Source organism: Dendrobates tinctorius, unplaced genomic scaffold (genome assembly GCF_039654945.1).
Source record: "Dendrobates tinctorius isolate UK_male_01 unplaced genomic scaffold, ASM3965494v1 ptg000290l, whole genome shotgun sequence".
Lineage (NCBI taxonomy): Eukaryota > Metazoa > Chordata > Amphibia > Anura > Dendrobatidae > Dendrobates > Dendrobates tinctorius.
The window spans coordinates 5,567,397-5,586,694 of NW_027361957.1; the positions used below are offsets into that span (position 1 = coordinate 5,567,397).

General features: G+C 41.2%; 1 protein-coding gene across 5 annotated transcripts in view; it reads right to left on the minus strand.

Moving 5' to 3' along the window:
• The window catches only part of OSBPL8 (oxysterol binding protein like 8), a 423,538-nt gene that overhangs the window by 144,779 nt on the left and 259,461 nt on the right, over positions 1-19,298 (minus strand). For all 5 annotated transcript variants that reach the window (XM_073560013.1, XM_073560011.1, XM_073560012.1 and 2 more), the window contains one exon: positions 1,409-1,546. In XM_073560013.1, the coding sequence (XP_073416114.1) occupies positions 1,409-1,546 (138 nt within the window). The remainder of the gene's footprint in view (positions 1-1,408; positions 1,547-19,298) is intronic.

Genomic DNA, 19,298 nt, shown 5'->3' on the forward strand with positions numbered 1-19,298 from the left:
AGTTATATTTTTAATATTATTAACCTTACTTTCATGTAAAACTTAACAAAAAATGTTCTATGAAACTTTGTCTGGTCAAACTGATGGAAACTGGTCTTGGGAGATCTTGTTTGCTGAGAACTATATAAACTCACTGTCCCTGTGTATGGCGGTGAGTCTTCCCAGCTGCTCACAGTGCCTGTCATTCTCTACAGTACACATGTCACGGTGACAGTGCTACAGCTAATCAGTGAGTGACCCGGCTCGGAGCCATCTACTCAGGTACAGCAATGAGCTCACTGACTGCCTGCAGCACTGTCTATGGCTGCAGCCAATAACAGACACCAATAGCAGAGGCAGACACTGAGCGCTGGACCTGGGGAAGGTGAGGAAAGGACACAAAACCATGCTTTAGACAAGCGTTTCCCAAAAATTGAAAACCCCCTTTAAAAAGCTTCAGAGGGCTAAAATAAGAAAATATATACTCATCCATTTCACCTCCAGTGCTCCACTGCCATATTCCCTGCTGGCATCCTGTTTACGTGGCAATGACCTGACTGCTACAGCTGTATACCACATACCACTAATGCCGACTAAGTGTGTTACACAAGATGTCATCGCTGTGTCCTTAAACAGAAGCGGAAACGGGCGAGTATACATTAATTTGTTTTGTCTGACTCACCCGCTGCAAGCCCAGTGATGCCTCTGCAGCTGCCACCAAGCACTGAAGACAAACTGCAGCGGTGACATCACAACTACCGCACACGTGACTGCTACAGCCAGTGCCAATGATCAGCAGCTCATTATACCTAATGATGGGATGTGGCAGTCACATAGTCATGGCTGCAGCCTGTCAACAAAGAGCAGGGGCAGCAGCAGAGAGGTATCACTGAACCTACGAGGGATGAGAAACTGAGATTTGTTTATTTCTCACCAGCGCAAGACTATGGAAATATGGATAGATTTAAAAACATAAAACCCGCTCAACTCTGACAACGCCTTTAACATTGGAAACAATTCGCCAGCCTCCTAAATTATCACATTGTTACCATATATGTGGTTTGCGTTGATGCGGTACATACAAAACATTAGAAATAAAAGTGACACTTTTTCACCAAATTAAACTCTAAGTGAATAATTACCTAAATAAACTACCATTTTTCATGATTCACTCATTAGATTTCAAATTAGTACTGAGCTGCATCACATTATATGGCATCACTACAATCTTATCTGCTATTTCCTGCACAAGGAATCTAAATATAAGAGACAGACACTGTAAGATAAACAGAAATTCAAGGGTTATTATGGACAAAAGCAACAATCCTGTTCAAGGCCCACAGCGCCACCGAGACATCTGAAAAGTGGGCAGCACTTGTGTCAATTCAGAACCCACGAATTTACAGCAGAATGTAGATTAGTTTCCTACCATGGCTGTGGATGATCCCGGGACTTAGCGTAGCCTGGACCAAGTCTTTGGTTGGAGATAGATATGCGTCTTTACCCTGCCGCTGGCTCATTTTTGCCGCAGCTATCACTGGAGACTCATCACTGCTTGTTATCACATCTGGGGAGAGAAAACACAAAACCTTCAGAAATGTCCGATATCCCCAACAACCATGAATGGTAGGGTGGGCAGCGTCATCTCACAGGCTGAGTGCATGCGGTTTGGGCTTTTAGGCTACAACACGTGACTTTTAATAAAACACAGCTGCACTCCAATGAAGAAGTAGAACCATCTCAAGGGGGATCACAAGGAAATGGACAGCATGTGACTTAAATATGAGTGTCTGAGCAAAGGGTCTGAATACTTATGGCCATGTGATATTTCAGTTTTTCTTTTTTAATAAATTTGCAAACATTTGTTTTTTTACAGTCAAGATGGGGAGCAGAGTGTACATTAATGAGGAAAAATTAACTTTTTTGAATTTACCAAATGGCTGCAATGAAACAGAGTGAAAAATTTAAAAGGGTCTGAATACTTTCTGTACCCACTGTAGATCCAGAACCATTACAACAATCTATTTTAAAGAGTCATTTTCAAATGTAGTTGAGAAAATGATTTGTATTTGGACACTAGATACATTGGGAACCACAATCGTTTTCTCATTAAACAGGATGCCGATTTATATTTGATGTATGCACCAATTGGAGGTACAGAATTTAACCCACCAAGGACAACATCTCCAAGGAGATTTTATGTTCTCATCATGTTTGGGTGGGTTTCCTCCGGATTCTCTGGTTTCCTCCCACACTTCAAAGACTTACTGATATGGAATTTAGATTGCGAGCCCCACTGGAGACAGTGATAAAGTGCTGCAGAATATGATAGTGCTATACAAGCAAGCCATAATAAATAATAACTATGGTGTCAAGGACAGGGCCCCTTCATGCCCTGGTTCTGCACATCTTACAACGGACAGACTCAGACACATTAGCTCACTACATACCTTAGCATTCTACTGTTAAACTTACTTGTGTTTTATGCCAACCTGGTTTTCCTACAAGTAAAGGTTGCCATTTTAATACATTGTCTGGCTATTGCTAAAATTAAAAACATTTTCCACCGTCAGCTGTGCAAAGGTTGCAGGTTAAACCTTCAAAATCATGTGGCCATTGTAACCACAGGCAAGTGGGGGTCTTGGCTATAACGAAGTCTGGCGGTCAACTACAGCGGAAACCTTTGCCACCCACAGATACGCTAATGGTTGCAGTCTATCCGGTGTCTCCTCCAAACATAACCTACATGCCAAAGGTTACTGATCCCTGTCCGACCACATGTACAATAACCCAAAACAAGTAAAAAAGATTCTATATGTCTTCACTAGTGTTGAGTGATACCTTCAGATATCGGGAAATATCGGATTGGATCGACCAATACCCCAAAAATATCAGGTATCGCCGATTCCGATACCGGAAACCCATGCAACTCAATGGGGCACAAATATCGGAATGAAAATAAACCCTTTCTTTCCTTGCACATCCAGTTCGGGAGGGGGGAAGAGTGTGGGCGGTGCGTGGGCGGAGACTGTGCGTGTGTGTGGGCGGGTTCTGTACGGGCCTCTTGGGGGTCTGTGCGGGCCTGTCGGGGGTCTGTGCGGGCTTGCCGGGAGTCTGTGCGGGCCTGCCGGGGGTTGTGTGTGTGCATCGGACGATGCCTGCGCACACACACACAACCCCCGGCAGACCCGCACAGACCCCCGGCAGGCCCGCACAGACCCCCAAGAGGCCCGCACAGACCGCGCATCATGATGATATCATTTCAGCAGCCAATCACAGCCATGCCATTAGTTAACATGGCTAACACAACTGGCTCATTGCATTATGGGAACTTCCGATTCCTGTATTCAATATTGTAAAAATATCGGAACTCGGTATCGGAACTCGGTATTGGAACTCCGATACAGCGAATATCGGCCGATACCCGATATTTGCAGTATCGGAATGCTCAACACTAGTCTTCACACATTCAGTATTATTACAGTGTATATAAAATCTGATACACCTATCCCCAGGCTGCACAGTTAGCTCTGCCCAATGAAAATACTTATTTTTTAGGTTGGACCAAAAGTACGGTATTGTCCCTTGAGGATAGTGTTTGCTACTAAAGAGCTCTAAATCCACAATCCACAAATATGTATCAAAATATTTCTACAGGAATTTCAGACGTATTAACCTTTTTGGAGATGAAAGGCTTTGTGCGCATGTTGAGTATTTGCTTGTAGAAATTTCTGCAGCGTTTCTGCATCAAAACATTGCGGAAAATACATGAGGATTTATTTCGGCTTTGCCCTGCATTTTTGACTAATTAGAGTGTAGTCAATGGTAAAAACGCAGAAAGAATTGACATGCTGCAGATTTAAACGCACAGCAAATCCTGAAAAGAAAATTACAGAACATGTGCACACTTCAGCATTGTCATAAGGATATGTGAGCGGTTTTGGGCCAATTCAGTGCGGTAAAAAAGGCATTAAATACACAGCAAAAATGCCTGTGTGCATGATTATAATTTTTAGTTATGTATGATGATGTTAAGATAATGTGCAGAATTTGTATGTGACTGACACACTATTAGAAACATACACCTACGATCAGTGATCACACACTGGACTGCAATTTCAGAACAAGGCAATCAATTAAGTGGTCACTGTCCCTTCAATAAACTTTAAATCTATACTACTAGTGGATATAAGAAACTTTGTAATTTATCTTATCACAGAAATATGCTTTTGTTCCCTCCCCACTGCCTCCTGAACCAACCATCCACTCTGGAAAAACAGCTTGCCAGTCTTGGTCAAAGCAAGATGGACTGACAGCTCAGTGCGGTGTCAGATTAAATCTCGTATTTTGCGCTATAGAAAACGGAGGAGGGCGAGTGATAGAAAGGTAGTGAAGCACACAGATCGATCAGTAGCTTTCTAGCAAATGTTTTAGCTCATCCCAAAACTGGATTCAGCGTCAGACTGCTCAGTACTGCTGTAATATGCTTTCCATGCTGCTGTTGTTTCTGCGTGTGAGTGACAAAGATCAGGCTCTTTTTTTTTTGTACTGTGTATAGGAGTTGTACAACATAACCACTTATCTCCTCCAAATAGTTCATAGCGAACTGATAATTAGAGATTGAGTCTTCAAAGGGGAAAACTAGTTTATACAGCAGGATACAAGTCCTATAACTCAAAACTTACCTAAAATGACAGGTGAGCTTTAAAACGTTTTGTAAATGTAATCATAAACTAATGTATTCCTATGTAATGTTTGCATCTCAATGTATACTTCTGTGATTGTGTTAGCTGTGATCATCTGCCCAATACTTATGCATGTTATTTGCATTCCTTGTAGTTTTACCGCGCATGTTCTATACTCTTCACAAATAAGCAAGTTAGACTACAGAGAACAGTCTGCTTATTTTGGAAGACAGAGCTGTGGTTTATACTGTATGCTGGATTGCACATCATGTCAGCGTGCCTGAAGGCAGAATAGTAAAACAGATGCGAGACGCCTGCGATAGTGAATTCAGGCTGTAAGGGACCGATATCACCCAGACTGCTCCGCATACGGGTACTACAGTAGCCGCCATACAGCCGCAGGAGACAAGTCCAGGGCCTAGTAAAAACAGATGCCAGACGCCTGCGATAGTGAATCCAGGCTGAAAGGGACCGCTATCACCCAGACTGCTCCGCATACGGGTACTACAGCAGCCGCCATACAGCCGCAGGAGTCAAGTCCAGGGCCTAGTAAAACAGATGCCAGAGTACAGTATTGCATAGCATATCATACATTTGTTCGTAGAGTAGAAGATCTGTATGGAGGAGTGGGCCAAAATCCCTGCTGCAGTGCGTGCAAACTTTGTCAAGAACTACAGGAAACGTCTGACCACTGTAATTGCAAATAAAGCTTTCTGTACCAAATATTAAGTTCTGTTTTTCTATTGTATCAAATACTTATTTCATGCAATAAAAATGCAAATTAATTAAGTAAAATTCATACAATGTGATTTTCTGGATTATTGTTAAGATTCTTTCTCTCACAGGTGAAGTGTACCTAGGATATAAATCACAGACCTCTCCATTCTTTGTAGGTGGGGAAACCTGCAGAATCGGTAGTGTGTAACAAATACTTATTTTCCCCACTGTAGAGGTTAAAATCTTTGGAAATCCCATTACGATATTACATTCTAACAGATATTATGAGCGCTTACGCTAGGATTTATTGGCAGCATATAAAAGATAATGGCATAAAAGAAAAGTTAAAATCTCTACACTCCATACACAAGACATTATTCTTTTCAAGATGTCAAGATCTAGGATTATAGTTACTGTCATTAGAATTGGAGTAATTCACTTTATTAGGTTGCTTATTCAATAATGTTGGATTGCAAACACTCCATGCTGAACTACCAGATACTGCACAGCTTTCTGCAACACTCCACAGACAAGTCTCCTCAGTTATTTGGCACCTTCCTGTGACCTTCAACAATATTTTCTCAAGAAGCAAGTTCAGTGTGACTAAGAATATTGCACCTTTTTCAGAAACCACTGTAGCACCAGTAATATTCCCAAATGTAACTAGGAAACTATTGACATCTGTTCAAATGATTTAAGTTTTATTAGTGGAAATTTTATTCATAAAAAAAATCATGCTACTATGAAATGGATTTTTATTTCCATCATATATTTAGCAGGATAGCAAAAATTATGGGGTTAGAATTAAAAGGACGCTGTCATCAGGTTCTAGCTACTTCATCTGAGAGCAGCGTAAAGTAGAGAAAGAGCCCCTGATTCCAACGACGTATCACTTAATTTACTAGGTGCAGTAGTTGTGAAACCATCAGAGATTCTAGATGTGTCATCTAGCAGAGCTCAGAAAGCTAACCCTGCCCACACCACAGCTCTCTGTGTACATTGTATATTGACAATGAGTTGCTTATTAGAGGAGGGGGCGTGGCCGGATCAGGGCTCATGTGAAGTGATAATTTCCTGGGGATAAAACCTTCATTGTATGGAAACACACACAACCTAATAAATGACACATCCCTGAAATCTGTGTCTCAGCAGTTACATTATCCTGTCCTCAGATTACATAGCAAAAACCTGTTGACAAATTCCTTTTAAAGCAGTTGACAGTAGAATCAGGCTATAGAGAATTTATTTAAAGTGTGCTACCATGGAGACATATAGGTTTGCCTTTAAGCTGAAGATATAAAACTGAAGTTGTTTAACCCTTTCGCGCCTGAGCCTGTTTTTGCCTTCGTGACCAGGCCAATTTTTTCAATTCTGACCAGTGTCACTTTATGAGGCCATAACTCTAGAACGCTTCAACGGATCCTGCTGATTCTGACATTGTTTTCTCATGACATATTGTACTTCAGCATAGTGGTAAAATTTCTTAGATATGAACTGCGCTTATATGTTAAAAAAATCGAAATTTGGCAAAAATTTTGAAAATTTTGCAATTTTCAAACTTTTAATTTTTATGCCCTTAAATCAGAGAGTGATATCGCACAAAATAGTTAATAAATAACATTTCCCACATGTCTACTTTACATCTGCACAATTTTGGAAACATAATTTTTTTTTTTTTGGAAGTTATAAGGGTTAAAAGTTGACCAGCGATCTCTCATTTTTACAACAAAACTTACAACACCATTTTTTTTAGGGACCACCTCACATTTGAAGTGAGTTTGGGGGGTCAATATGACAGAAAATACCCAAAAGTGACACCATTCTAAAAACTGCACCTCTCAATGTACTCAAAACCACATTCAAGAAGTTTATTAACCCTTCAGGTGCTTCACATGAATGAATGGAATGTGGAAGGAAAAAATAAACATTTAACTTTTTTTCACAAACATTTTACTTCAGAACCATTTTTTTTATTTTCACAAGTGTAAAAAGAGAAAATGAACCACAAAATTTTTTGTGCAATTTCTCCCAAATACGCCGATACCCCGTATGTGGGGCTAAACCACTGTTTGAGCACACGGCAGAGCTCAGAAAGGAAGGAGTGCCGTTTGACTTTTTCAATGCAGAATTGGCTGGAATTGAGATAGGACGCCATGTCGCATTTGGAGAGCCCCTAATGTGCCTAAACAGTGGAAACCCCCACAAGTGACCCCATTTTGGAAACTAGACCCCTTAAAGAACTTATCTAGATGTGTGGTGAGCACTTTGAACCCCCAAGTGCTTCACAGAAGTTTATAACGTAGAGCCATGAAAATAAAAAATCATTTTTGTTCCACAAACATGATCTTTTAGCCCCCAATTTTTTATTTTCACAAGGGTAACAGGAGAAATTGGACCCCAAAAGTTGTTGTCCAATTTGTCCTGAGTACACTGGTACCCCATATGTGGAAGAAAACTACTGTTTGGGCACACGGTGGGGATCGGAAGGGAAGTAGTGACGTTCTGGAATGCAGACTTTGATGGAATGGTCTGCGGGCGTCATATTGCATTTACAGAGCCCCTGATGTACCTAAACAGTGGAAACCCCCAATTCGAATTCCAACCCTAACCCCAACACACCACTAACCCTAGCCCTAACCCTAGCCCTAACCCTAGACATAGCCCTAGACATAGCCCTAGCCTGCCTACCTGCTTTTTTTTTCTTTACTTTTTTTATTTTTGTGTTTTTTATTTTTTGTATTTTTGACTCATAGTAACGCCACTTCTCCTCTGATCTCACACTGGCAGATGATCAGAGGAGAAGCAGCGTTACTATGTGACAAGATCGCTGCCCGGCACATAGTAACGCCACTTCTCCTCTGATCTCACACTGACAGATGATCAGAGGAGAAGCAGCGTTACTGTGTGACAAGATCGCTGCCTGACACAGCTGTGCCAGGCAGCGATCAGCTGTGCCAGGCAGCGATCTAGTCACACTGTAACGCTGCTTCACCTCTGCTCATCTGTCAGCATGAGCTCAGAGGAGAAGTCGCGTTATAATGAGGGAGATCGCCGGGAAACAAGCAGCTTTCCCAGCAAGCTCTCTCATTGGCTGCTGTGACGCGACGTCATCAGGACCTGAACCAATCAGGTCTCGATGACGTCGGGGGTCCCAGCATGCATTGTGCACCGGGATCCCCGCGTTATAAGGTATGAGGGGGTCCCGGGGGGCACAAAACTGCCGACAGTAGATAAACGTCGGCGCTGCACAAAGCCCAGCAAGCGCCAACGTTTATCTACTGTGGGCGGTCGGGAAGAGGTTAAGAATGAATCAAGTGAAAGTTTTTTTTTGAAACAGAGCACTCGTGCTAAAGACAAAAGAGAAAATGATAAACAATAATTGAGAACACAAAACAATGGGAGGGAAAATAGAAAAACCTAAAGCTTGCTGTTACACTGGTATTGGCACTCTTTATATTAAATTAGTACAGAAACACATTTTGACTCGCCTGTGGTAAATCACAAATGAGAATCACCTGTGATTAAGTGTTGATGCCCATGTGACATGAATTAGCCAATAAATGATGACTTCAGTATTTTAAAAAGCCACATGGTAGGCCCTGTTCCTTTTGTCACAATGGTGAAAACAAAGGAGCTGTCTGAGGACACCAGAACAGCTATAATTAGAAAACACAAGACTTCCAAAGGGTATAAGGCCATCTCCAAAGACCTTGATATCCCAGTTTCAAAGTGCGCAATGTTATTAAAATATTCAGAATTGAGAGTGCTCAGTGTTTGATACCTTTTAATGGCTATCTGAAAAGAATGTAACAAACTGCAAGCTTTCGAGATTAAGAAATTTGCCGAGCATAGCACCATCAAGAACCTCCCTGGACGTGAGGGAAAGAGCAAAACTGACAAGAGATGTCTTCAAAGGTTGGTGCAAATGGTGGAAAAACACCATGTCAAACATTGAAAGACCCGATGGGCAACCTGGAACAGTATGAGGTCATAGTTTCAACACGTACTATATGCTGCACACTAAACCAAGCAGAGCTTTATTAGTCGAAGGCCAAGGAAGAAATCACTGATGAAGAAAAGACATAAAAAGGAAAGACTGATCTTTGCCAGAGAGAACCTTGACAAATCACAAACATTCTGGGAAAATGTTATGTGGACAGATGAAACAAAAATATAAATTTTGGCAATACAAAGCAACAGTTTGGTTACAGACAGCGCAAAGAAGCTTAAAAGGAAAAGAACGCCTTACCAAAATTTAAGCATGGTGGAGGACCCATAATGCTCTGGGGTTGTTTTGTTGTGTCTGGTACTGAAGGCCTTGATCGTTTTCACATGAATTATAAAATCAGAGAATTATCAAAAGATTTTATAGCAAAATATCCTACCCAGTGTAAGAAAACTAGGCTTGAGTCAAAGATCATGGGTCCCCCAGCAAGACAATGACCCAAAGCACACATCCAGAAGTACACAGGAATGATTGAAAAAGACGAAAATGGACAGTTTTAAAATTGCCATGAATGAGTTCTGACCTCAATCCCATTGAAAATCTTTGGGGTGAGCTGAAATCTGCCATTGGGAAAAAGAACCCTGCGCACATTCAAGAGCTTGAACAAACTGCAAAGGAAGAGTGCCAGCTGAGAACTGCAAGAAGCTTATAGATTGCTACAATAAGCATTTAGAGGCTGTCATCAATGTCAAATGGTGTGCAAGCAAGTATTAATTAGGGGTGACTTTATTGCTGAACATGCTGTTAATTCCGTTCCTTTGAAATTGCCACACAAGTTAAAAAACAATGTTTTATTGTTGCATTACTTTGGACCATTAATTAAAAAGCCTAAGGGTATAAGTTTGATACATTTCCATTTATTTCTGAAGATACTGTACAGTCTTTGATAAAAATGAAGGGGTGCCACTAAAGGCGAGCAGCACTATTTGTGCAGTGGGTGTCTGCAGAGCAGGCTCTCAATGTTAGTGCTGGGGAATGATTATAATGTGCTCACTTTATGGTGAAGGGTGACCGAAACTGCACCTAGCACTACCCTGATGACTGGGTAATTTTCTACCTGTAACCGCTGCTCCAGTAAGCCGGATACACAAGGCTTAAACTTTATTTACTGGTAGATTGTGCCTATATCTGCAAGTAAATAGCGTTTTAGGACATAACAAGTGGCCTTTTAATCTATAAAAGAACTATTAGTCTTTATTATAAGCAACTTATTTTGTTCCCCCATTTTAAGGCTTAAGGCTATGTGCCCACGGTGCGTGTTAAAACGCACACCAAAAACCGGACTCCTTCCCATAAATCGCGTGTTTTTTTCCGCGCGATTTCACCGTGATTTTACCGCGATTATGATCTCGATTTTGCCGCGATTTTCGCGTGCGATATTCAAGCACTTTCCAAGCGATTTGAAGCATCGCTTGGAAAGTGATTGACAGGTTGGTCACACTCGTCAAACATAGTGTTTGACAAGTGTGACCAGGTTTTTACTATTGAGGCCGCCTATGCAGCATCAATAGTAAAAGATAGAATGTTAAAATGCTAAAAAAAAATAAAAAAAATCGGGGTATATTTACCTTCCGATGTCCCGCGCTGCATTCCCGGGCCACAGCGTTCCCAGTAATGCCTTGCGAGACCTGTGATGACGTAGTCTCGCGTTGCTATAGCGATCTCGCGAGACCGCTAGAGTCACGCGAGACTACGTCATCACTGGACCGTGCCGCAAGGCATTACTGGGAACGCTTAGGCCGGGAATGCAGCGCGGGACGCCGGAAGGTAAATATACACCGATTTTGTATTCTTTTTTTTACAGGGGTATGGTACCCAGGGCCTGGAGGACAGTCTCCTCTCCTCCACACCGTGGGTACCAACCGCACATGAGACGCTTAACTTCCCGCATGGTGGGCATAGTCACATGCGGGAAGTAAGCGATTCTCATGCATTCCTATGGGTGCGGAATCGCGGCAATTCTTTGCGATTCCGCACAAAAGAATGAGCATTCTGCGTTTTTTTCCACAATGCGATTCCGCCATGGAAAAAAGCGCAGCATTAGCACAGCATGTGCGGAATGCCATAGGAATGCATGGGGGCGTTGTGTACACGATTTTTTAAACGTTTTCGCGCCGAAAATCACGGCAAAAACGCTTAAAAATCGCTACGTGGGCACACAGCCTAAAGCTTAAGGCTATGTTCTCACGTTGCGTTTTGGCTGAATTTTATTCTGCAGGCAAAACACTCACTTGGCAGTAAAGGAGCAGCTATAAAAAGCAGGTATTGTTGCATATTTGCTGCATTTTTATTGTCTGTTATGCATGCTGAGAAAGTTTCGTGCCCCCCCCCCCCCCCCCAAAAAAAAAAAAGAATCTTCCTTAGGTTTGTGCACCAAAAGTGCAGCAAAAACCTGATACCTGCGTTTTTTGCTGCATTTGTGCCGTGTTTTTGCACTTATTGCTTTCTATGGGTGAAAAAACACTGAAGTGACATGCTGTAGTTTTCAAAAACACAGCAGTCTTCCAATTATGTCAGGAAAAAAAATGTGCTTGCATAAGATTTCTAAAATCTCATAGCTTTTGCTGGTACTGTAAGGCTATGTGGCCACATTAGCGTTTTTATTTCTGCGCGTTCTTTGCGCGATTTTTGGACAAAAACGCGGGGTTTTTTCCGCGCGGTTTCAGGGAACATTGGAAATAGCTAAAAACGCGGAGCTATGCGGAAAATGAGCATGCTGCGTTTTTAGCCGCTAAGCGTTTTCTGAGCGGAAAAAAACGCATACACTGGCACAAAAAGCCAAAAATGCATTAAATTGGATGGGAAGCTTCTTTTAAGCATTTTTGAAGCATCTGATCCGGCACAAACGCTTCAAAAACGCTTAAAAAAACGCAATGTGGGGACACAGCCTAAAATGCAGCAAAAAACACATGTGAACATAGCCTAAAGGAGTTTTCTCACGTTCTGTCTTTAGTGGCGCACTATTCCCCAGAATCCTGGATTCTTGCTTGTTGAAAGGCGGGGCACTCCTGATGACTGATGTCTCGTACCAGTGCATGGCGGCGCCAACGGCTGAACGGTGAGCTCTCCAATGTTTCAAGCAGAGAAGACTTTTGCGTCTGCAACATTGGTGGAGTAAAAAATGTAGATGGCAGCTAAGGTACATACAGCAAATAAACATAAGAAATAAATATATCTAGTGCCAATGTAAAGGACAATAAACTAAAGAAGTTCAGCATAATGTGAAATATGGGAACATATAAAGAAATGGCTCACAGAAACTTAGGAGTTAAAAAATGACATTTTATTGGATTTAATAAAATTAACAGAAAATGTGGAATAAAAAATGAACATGGGTGAATATAACACAAGTTATGTAAGAATATGTAATGTAAGTTATGTAAGAATGTAATGTAAATGACACCAAGCACAGTCAAGTCAATTATGCAAATTAAAGGGTCGACATTGACTTTTAGGATTGCTACTTCGAATATGTGGCACTAGAGTTCTAGTCCTCTTCCTCTCTGAAGAGACAATTTGCATAATTAGCATATTTCCAAGAGGAGCATTGCGGCTTTAAGTCTCCTCATCTCGACATGCTTAGCATGTCATTCTCCGCAAGGAGAAATGATACTCTTGGCTATCAGTCAAGTCAATATAACACAATAAAAGACATGCATAATACATAAGGTCAATTCATGATAATATGAAAGTCATCAAACAACTGAAGGTCAAGCTATGATGATGAATGTCAAAATGGGACAATGTATCAAAGTATTAACAAGTTTATAGCTAGCAAGACCATTTATAATGGATTTATACCATCACTCTGACGAACATTTCCACCAGGCGGCCCATTATCCCGATTGCCAAGACACCAGGGCTATTGGGAAGAGCTGAGACCAAATACCAGAATTGGAGCATCAAATAGATGCATAATTTATGTGCAGTTGGGAACTAGTCTTAGTAGGCTGGGAAAGGGCCAATATCAATGACCCTTCAAAGCCTATATCAGCTCCCAGCTCACTACTTTGCCTTAGCTTGTTATTAAAAATAAGGGGGACTGCAAGTCATTTTTAGGGTTCCCCCATTTTTAATAAATCAGCAAATGCAGACAGCTGGGGCTGATTTTAAAAGGCTGGGAAGGTCCATGGGTATTATTAGCATAATAAGACCAACTCACAGCTGTCTACTTTTCCCTTGGCTGGTTATTAAAAATAGTGGGGATGACTGGTGTTTTTTTTTCCATTTATTTATTAACAAGTACAGTAAACTACACACACAAGGCACTGCTCCACTCGGACCTCCATCTCCTGGTTGAAGAGTAATATATTTTTATTTTTTTTAAATGTTATATTAGGTAATTATCCTATTCATATTTGTTTGTAGGGCAATTGCCCTGCTCTTACCCCTATTTTGCTTCCTTTTGCACCCCCAAGTCCTTACTACGACCATTTTATAGCACCAAACTTCCACGGGTCTGCTTATCCCTAGTCATGGGATCTATAGTGTGACAAAAAGTCCAGTACATGTATATATAGGAAATTAGTCTCTGACTTCCTGTGAACTACACAATGACATCATTACCTATCAAATCCCTTCTGGAAACTGTCAGATGCCTCCCCTTTCTATATAGCTCCACCCTCCCTGACCCTCTGTATATCCTCACATGCAGCTGAAGATATGGATTATGTTTTATGAAACAGTCTAAAAGAAAATCTGCCTTTGCTGCTCACAGCAGCCAATTGTAGAGATTCTTTCACTTTGCATTCTACTCCAGCAAAAAGGAAGCTGTGTTGGGATTGTCTTTTTCTGTTAGTTTCATTAACGTGGCATATTCTTTATGTAAAACAACAGTGATTGTAGTAGGTGTGACATGCTGAAGCTGAATTATATACTGTACATTGGATAAACTAAGACTCCACTGTATTTATTACATTGTACAGACATTGAGACTCTGCTGTACACATTACATAAGACAAACAGACTTCGCTGTATACATGACACAGGACTGCTGTATACATCACATAGGACAAACACGGAGACTCTCCTGTATACATCACATAGGACAATCACAGACTCTGCTGCATACATCACACAGGACAAACGCTGAGACTGCTGTCTTTATGTCACATGGAACATACACTTGAACAGCAGCTCAATTATTTAAGACTGTCAACCATTCTATAAGAGCACTATAGTTGGGCATCATGAGTGAACGAGGCTCCATTTCTTGCAGTCATGTCTCATGAGTGATGACATTAGTAATGTAATGTCCTTGCCAGTGAGACATGACCGCGAGTGACCTATAGAGCCTTGAGAAAGAGGCTGCATAGGTCATGTGCAGTCATGTCACCACTCATCATTCTGAGTCTCACACTGTACTCTGTGAGACCCGCTGGAGTACAGCGTGACACCTGCTGGAGAAGAGTGCAAGTCCCAGCAGTGGCTGCTACCCCAGTCTATGGAGTGTGTTTATTTCTTTTGACCACTGGGTTAGTATTGAGGGTATCTGATAGACGCCTCTCCATTACTAACCCATAGGCTTGATTTCAGAGACAGCTACAGTCATCAATCCCACAATCCCATTACCCTGATTGTCAAAGCACCATTTCTGGGGAGGCCAAATGCTGGTCTTATTAGGCTGGGAAGAGGCCAATATCCATGGCCCTTCCCAGCCTATTAATATCAGCCCCCAGCTGTCCGCATTGCCTTAGCAGGTTATTAAAAATAAGCAGGACGCAAAGTCATTTTTTTTTCTATGGCTATTATGGCTCCGGAAGTGCACACAGCTAAAAGCTTGTTGATTGGCTGGGCTGCAGCCTTTCAACAAGCTTTATTAAGCATCAGAACTCAGAACAGCAACATGGATTTCCATGAGAAGTCAGTGTTAGGAGTTCAGCACTGGACACAGTTTACAGTTCAGGCTTGCTCATCCCTACACAACTTCATATTATAAAGATGGAGACAGGTATAGATATTACTAGGATAAAATGAAATAAACAACAATGATATGATGGTAAGCATGTGAGAGAGAAAAAAATGATGGTGCACTGCTCTAAGTATACACAAGCATAGTACACTTGTGGCCAAAAGTATTGACACCCCTGCAATTCTGTCAGATAATACTCAGTTTCTTCCTGAAAATGATTGCAAACACAAATTCTTTAGTATTATTATCTTCATTTAATTTGTCTTAAATGAAAAAACACAAAAGGAGAATGAAGCAAAAAGCAAAACATTGATAATTTCACACAAAACTCCAAATATGGGCCAGACAAAAGTATTGTCACCCTCAGCCTAATACTTGGTTGCACAACCTTTAGCAAAATAACTGCGACCAACCGCTTCCGGTAACCATCAATGAGTTTCTTACAATGCTCTGCTGGAATTTTAGACCATTCTTCTTTGGCAAACTTCTCCAGGTCCCTGATATTAGAAGGGTGTCTTCTCCAAACTGCCATTTTTAGATCTCTCCACAGGTGTTCTATGGGATTCAGGTCTGGACTCATTGCTGGCCACCTTAGAAGTCTCCAGTGCTTTCTCTCAAACCATTTTCTAGTGCTTTTTGAAGTGTGTTTTGGGTCATTGTCCTGCTGGAAGACCCATGACCTCTGAGGGAGACCCAGCTTTCTCACACTGGGCCCTACATTATGCTGCTAAATTTGTTGGTAGTCTTCAGACTTCATAATGCCATGCACACGGTCAAGCAGTCCAGTACCAGAGGCAGCAAAGCAACCCCAAAACATCAGGGAACCTCCACCATGTTTGATTGTAGGGACCGTGTTCTTTTCTTTGAATGCCTCTTTTTTTCTCCTGTAAACTCTATGTTGATGCCTTTGCCCAAAAAGCTCTACTTTTGTCTCATCTGACCAGAGAACATTCTTCCAAAACGTTTTAGGCTTTTCCAGGTAAGTTTTGGCAAACTCCAGCCTGGCTTTTTTATGTCTCGAGGTAAGAAGTGGGGTCTTCCTGTGTCTCCTACCATACAGTCCATTTTCATTCAAACTCCGACGGATAGTACGGGTTGACACTGTTGTACCCCCGGCCTGCAGGGCAGCTTGAACTTGTTTGGATGTTAGTCGAGGTTCTTTATCCAACATCCGCACAATCTTGCGTTGAAATCTCTTGTCAATTTTTCTTTTCCGTCCACATCTAGGGAGGTTAGCCACAGTGCCATGGACTTTAAACTTCTTGATGACACTGCGCACGGTAGACAAAGGATCATTCTGGTCTTTGGAGATGGACTTGTAGCCTTGAGATTGCTCATGCTTCCTCACAATTTGGTTTCTCAAGTCCTCAGACAGTTCTTTGGTCTTCTTTCTTTTCTCCATGCTCAATGTGGTACACACAAGGACACAGGACAGAGGTTGAGTCAACTTTAATCCATGTCAACTGGCTGCAAGTGTGATTTAGTTATTGCCAACACCTGTTAGGTGCCACAGGTAAGTTACAGGTGCTGTTAATTACACAAATTAGAGAAGCATCACATGATTTTTCGAACAGTGCCAATACTTTTGTCCACCCTCTTTTTTATGTTTGGTGTGGAATTATATCCAATTTGGCCTTAGGACAATTCTTTTTGTGTATTTTCATTTAAGACAAATTAAATGAAGATAATACCAAATAATTTGTTATCTGACAGAATTGCACGGGTGTCAATACTTTTGGCCACAACTGTAAGTAAAGAAACAGTCACAAAAGTAACACATGTAGCTAATGTGGGGTGCTGGGGATAAACGTCCATCTCTGGTTATTCTAGTCCCTGTCTGTAGTGAAAAACCTGGAAATAAAATACACGTGTTTGGATATACTTGGCTCATGTAAAATAATTTAGGCACCAGAGTGTCACAGCAGTGTGTTACATACTTAGCTGGTTATTGATACAAGAATGTAACAGTCAGAGCATGTCATACATAAGCCTCATATCTTTACAACTCCTACTAAACTGAGCTCAGAACGATCATTCAGTACAAGGACAAGATTTGCTTCACATGTTCCTAGTTAGTACTTATTACATGCTACAATCGCAATAGTAAAAACAGTAAAATAACAGACAGATGAGAGGCACATTTTTCAAGCTGTGGTGCAAATCCACAATGAAATGCAATTTCTGAACTGACTGCAGCAAGCAATATGAATATTACACTACTATGCATGGCGGTGCAGTTTTAGCAGCATGCAAGCACATCCTACAGGTTCATTCAAACAGTAAAATCTTCTAAACCACCAATGAACACCAGGGGTGAAAAAGTCTTTTAAAAGTATCTAAAAAATATTTCCATCAAACCCATCTTCACAGGCCAAGAAAAGTGTAATTCTAGAGTTGTGTTACAAAGCAAAGCCTTCTGTAAGTGTCCAAAGTGTTTTGTTTTATCAATGATCTTTTTTATACTGTCCAATAAAGTGAAACTAATGAGCTGTAATAATTATTGGGCAATGTAAATAGCTCTTTGATTTAAACAGCCTAAATGTGGTCATCAGAGAGGAAGTTATCATGTATGACTAAGAACCCTCAGGCTTTTCGGTTGGCTAATAAAGGGAGACAATGCATTATGTACAATCACTATGCAAGAAGCTTCCACCAAGGCTCTGGCGCCCTCTACTGGAGGCAAGTTTCCTAGCAGTGAGAACTACATGCTCTTTTTTAAGTAAATTAATTTTCATAAATGTAGTATGTCACAGCAGAAGTCATTTATGCACATCATCTGTTTAAACATCTTATCAATGCAGGCAAAAAGATGATACAGTAGTTTCCATTTCTAAACTTCTAGTTTTACATTTTATTGCCTTCTGAATTTACATTGGTCAAATATTGACAAGCGCCATCAGGAAATTATAGGATTGCAATGTTAATGGCCCAGTATAATGGTCCTTTACGTATGAACCTGGTCTCTATTCCTACATGGTCGGCAATCACTTATAAGGTTGTGAAGTCTGCTCTGCCTAGAGCAGTCCCCCCACAGGCCATACAGAAGGTTAATTATTCACAAAGCAAGGCCATAATAAAAATGAATGGCAATTTTTATAAAGAACATTTAATAATATATCTATAGGTATGGGCACACAACATCTTTTTTGGGTGGATTCAGCCATAGAACCTGCCTGAAACACCTATCATGAAAAGAATGAAAATATACATTTCTATGTAAAAACGACTGAGTAGCACAAGGTCACTTTCAATCGGCACCTTACCAACAGCGAAGGGTGCCCTAAAGGTACGAAACGCCGGTGTAAAATACAAACAATATCGACATACATAGTCTTACCTTTAATGTGAAGAGTTTTAAAGCAGATGTGATAAACTAACTGAAATTTATAGATGGAGGAAGGGGAATGTTTTCTTCTGTGCAAAGTCCTATTTGGGCTTGGCACTGTATATTGACTCCATAAAATACAGAAAGTTTGTAACCAGAGAATTAACTCCAGCAACCATGAGTACGTAGTGACTTCCAGTATACGACTTCTGCCATAGACAATGTCTAAAACTTTCATTAACCAGGCTTCCCTGTTTTCAGCCATTAAAGGTGTTTCTCTAAAGCAGTAAAATACCTGGAAACCTTAATTTTTTGGGAAGCTGCAATCCGTGACCTAGAGATGAGCCTCATTCTCTTGACACAGTATCAGGTCAGAAGTGATGATCTGAAGGGTTGAGAAGTCAGCAGTGCTTTGTTTCTGCTACCTTTTATTCTTGCCAGCGATAACCAAAATCACAACCTTATCAATAAATCATAGCATAGAAGATATTTGTATCGGAACAGCATACACTGGTCAGCCAAGCTGGACGGCTGCTTTGCCTGAAATCACACAGCATACAGGCTGTCAGTCAAGCCAGAGGCAGATGTGCTGGGTGAAGAATAAAGTCGGAGTGACAGAGGTGCTGGGTGAAGAAAAATGTCGGAGTGACTGGGGTGCAGCATACAGGCTGTCAG